This window comes from Limulus polyphemus, unplaced genomic scaffold (genome assembly GCF_000517525.1).
Source record: "Limulus polyphemus unplaced genomic scaffold, Limulus_polyphemus-2.1.2 Scaffold366, whole genome shotgun sequence".
In the NCBI taxonomy this organism is placed as follows: Eukaryota; Metazoa; Arthropoda; class Merostomata; order Xiphosura; family Limulidae; genus Limulus; species Limulus polyphemus.
Window position 1 is genome coordinate 365,408 of NW_013665976.1, and position 1,565 is coordinate 366,972.

Genomic DNA, 1,565 nt, shown 5'->3' on the forward strand with positions numbered 1-1,565 from the left:
CACCGATTCTCTATTAGGTTTGTACAATTTTTGGGTGGGGGTGCCATATGGAACTCTTTCCCATTTTGTATTGCCAACTTTATTTATTAGTTTTACATCTTTTTTTTTAATCATTCATTTAAATCTGTATCATAGATGGCTCGGACCCAAAGAAACAAAGCAACAATGGGTCATCTTGGGTTATTGAAAGCAAGGCTGGCAAAATTGCGACGTGAACTTATCACGCCCAAGGGAGGAGGTGGTGGTCCAGGCGAGGGTTTTGATGTGGCCAAAACTGGTGATGCTAGAATTGGATTTGTTGGTATGGTTTTAAAAATTTGTGGTTATATCTTTCATAAGTAGTCAAAGATGATGACTGAGATGAAAATGGGATTGCACGCCCAAGAAATGGTAAAAAACAAAACTTGTGATTAAATTATCAGTGTTTTTGAATTGCTTACATCAACTTAAGGCATATCCTCATAAATTGTGTATTTTATGTCATTTCATATGATTTTTGAGTTGTCCTTATGTAGTATTCGTAATAATATTAGGAGCACGTTTTGGGATTAATGATCAAAATTAAAATTAGTAATATATGTTAACCAACATTTTATGAATTAAGGGTTAACATTGTAATTCTGCAATATAAAAGATATATAGTAGGATCTGTTCAAGTGTCCTTATTTTTTTACATGAATTATGAGCTGTTCACCAACTCTTATTGGAATTCTTCCCTTAAACATTATACATGTTTGAATTAGGTGTTATGTTAGAACTTCTTGATGCGAAAGTGATTGAATTTAAAACATGGGATTATGGGTACATAGGGGTTGGGGAAACAGAGGTATGGTTCTGTTTCTTTAGTTTGTGCCTTTTATGCATTGTGTTGTTGCAATAGTTAGTTTGGTGCATTGTGTGTGGGTGCATGTAGTAAAAGAGGACCCATGTGGCTAAATATCAGTTTGTGTTCTTCAGGTGTGGCTGTAGTGCACTTTCCTAGGGTAATTGTGGATGTATGGGGCCTTGTTTTCCACATAGTGTTAATAGCAAGTGTCTGTTTGGGAGTTCTGCTTGCAGGTAAAGGAAAGCAGTGTTTGTGTGTCCATTTGACTGAAGTTAACTCCATTGAATGAATGTGTTTACTTGGCTTAATAATGTTCTCTTGCAGTGATTCAGATTAATTATATCTAACATAAATTGTTAAAGACTTGGGCATTAAAAATGAATAATGGATTACCAAGTGAAAGAAGTGAACAAAATGTTAAGATAAGTGAACTATTTCAACTAGATTATGCTACAAGATTAATGCAGTAAACTGAATTAGGTGCAAGAAATATTCTTGATTGTGGTTAAAACAAAGATTATACTCTGTGAAAGGAGGAAAAACATCCATTACAATACAATTACATATTAGCATGAAATCAACATTATTTCATATACTATTATTAATTTCATTTATAATTATTTCCATAATACAAAGAGACAAGTAGCGTAAGGTTGTAGCTGTTAACAAGGTGTTTGGGGTTCATTAAGAGACAAGTAGCGTAAGGTTGTAGCTGTTAACAAGGTGTTTGGGGTTCATT

At 33.9% G+C, this 1,565-nt stretch overlaps 1 protein-coding gene across 1 annotated transcript in view; it reads left to right on the forward strand.

Moving 5' to 3' along the window:
* LOC106457728 (GTP-binding protein 128up-like) overlaps window positions 1-1,565 on the forward strand; it is a 17,875-nt gene that overhangs the window by 3,818 nt on the left and 12,492 nt on the right. The window contains exon 2 of the mRNA XM_013917171.2: window positions 136-301. Within this exon, the coding sequence (XP_013772625.1) occupies window positions 136-301 (166 nt within the window). The remainder of the gene's footprint in view (window positions 1-135; window positions 302-1,565) is intronic.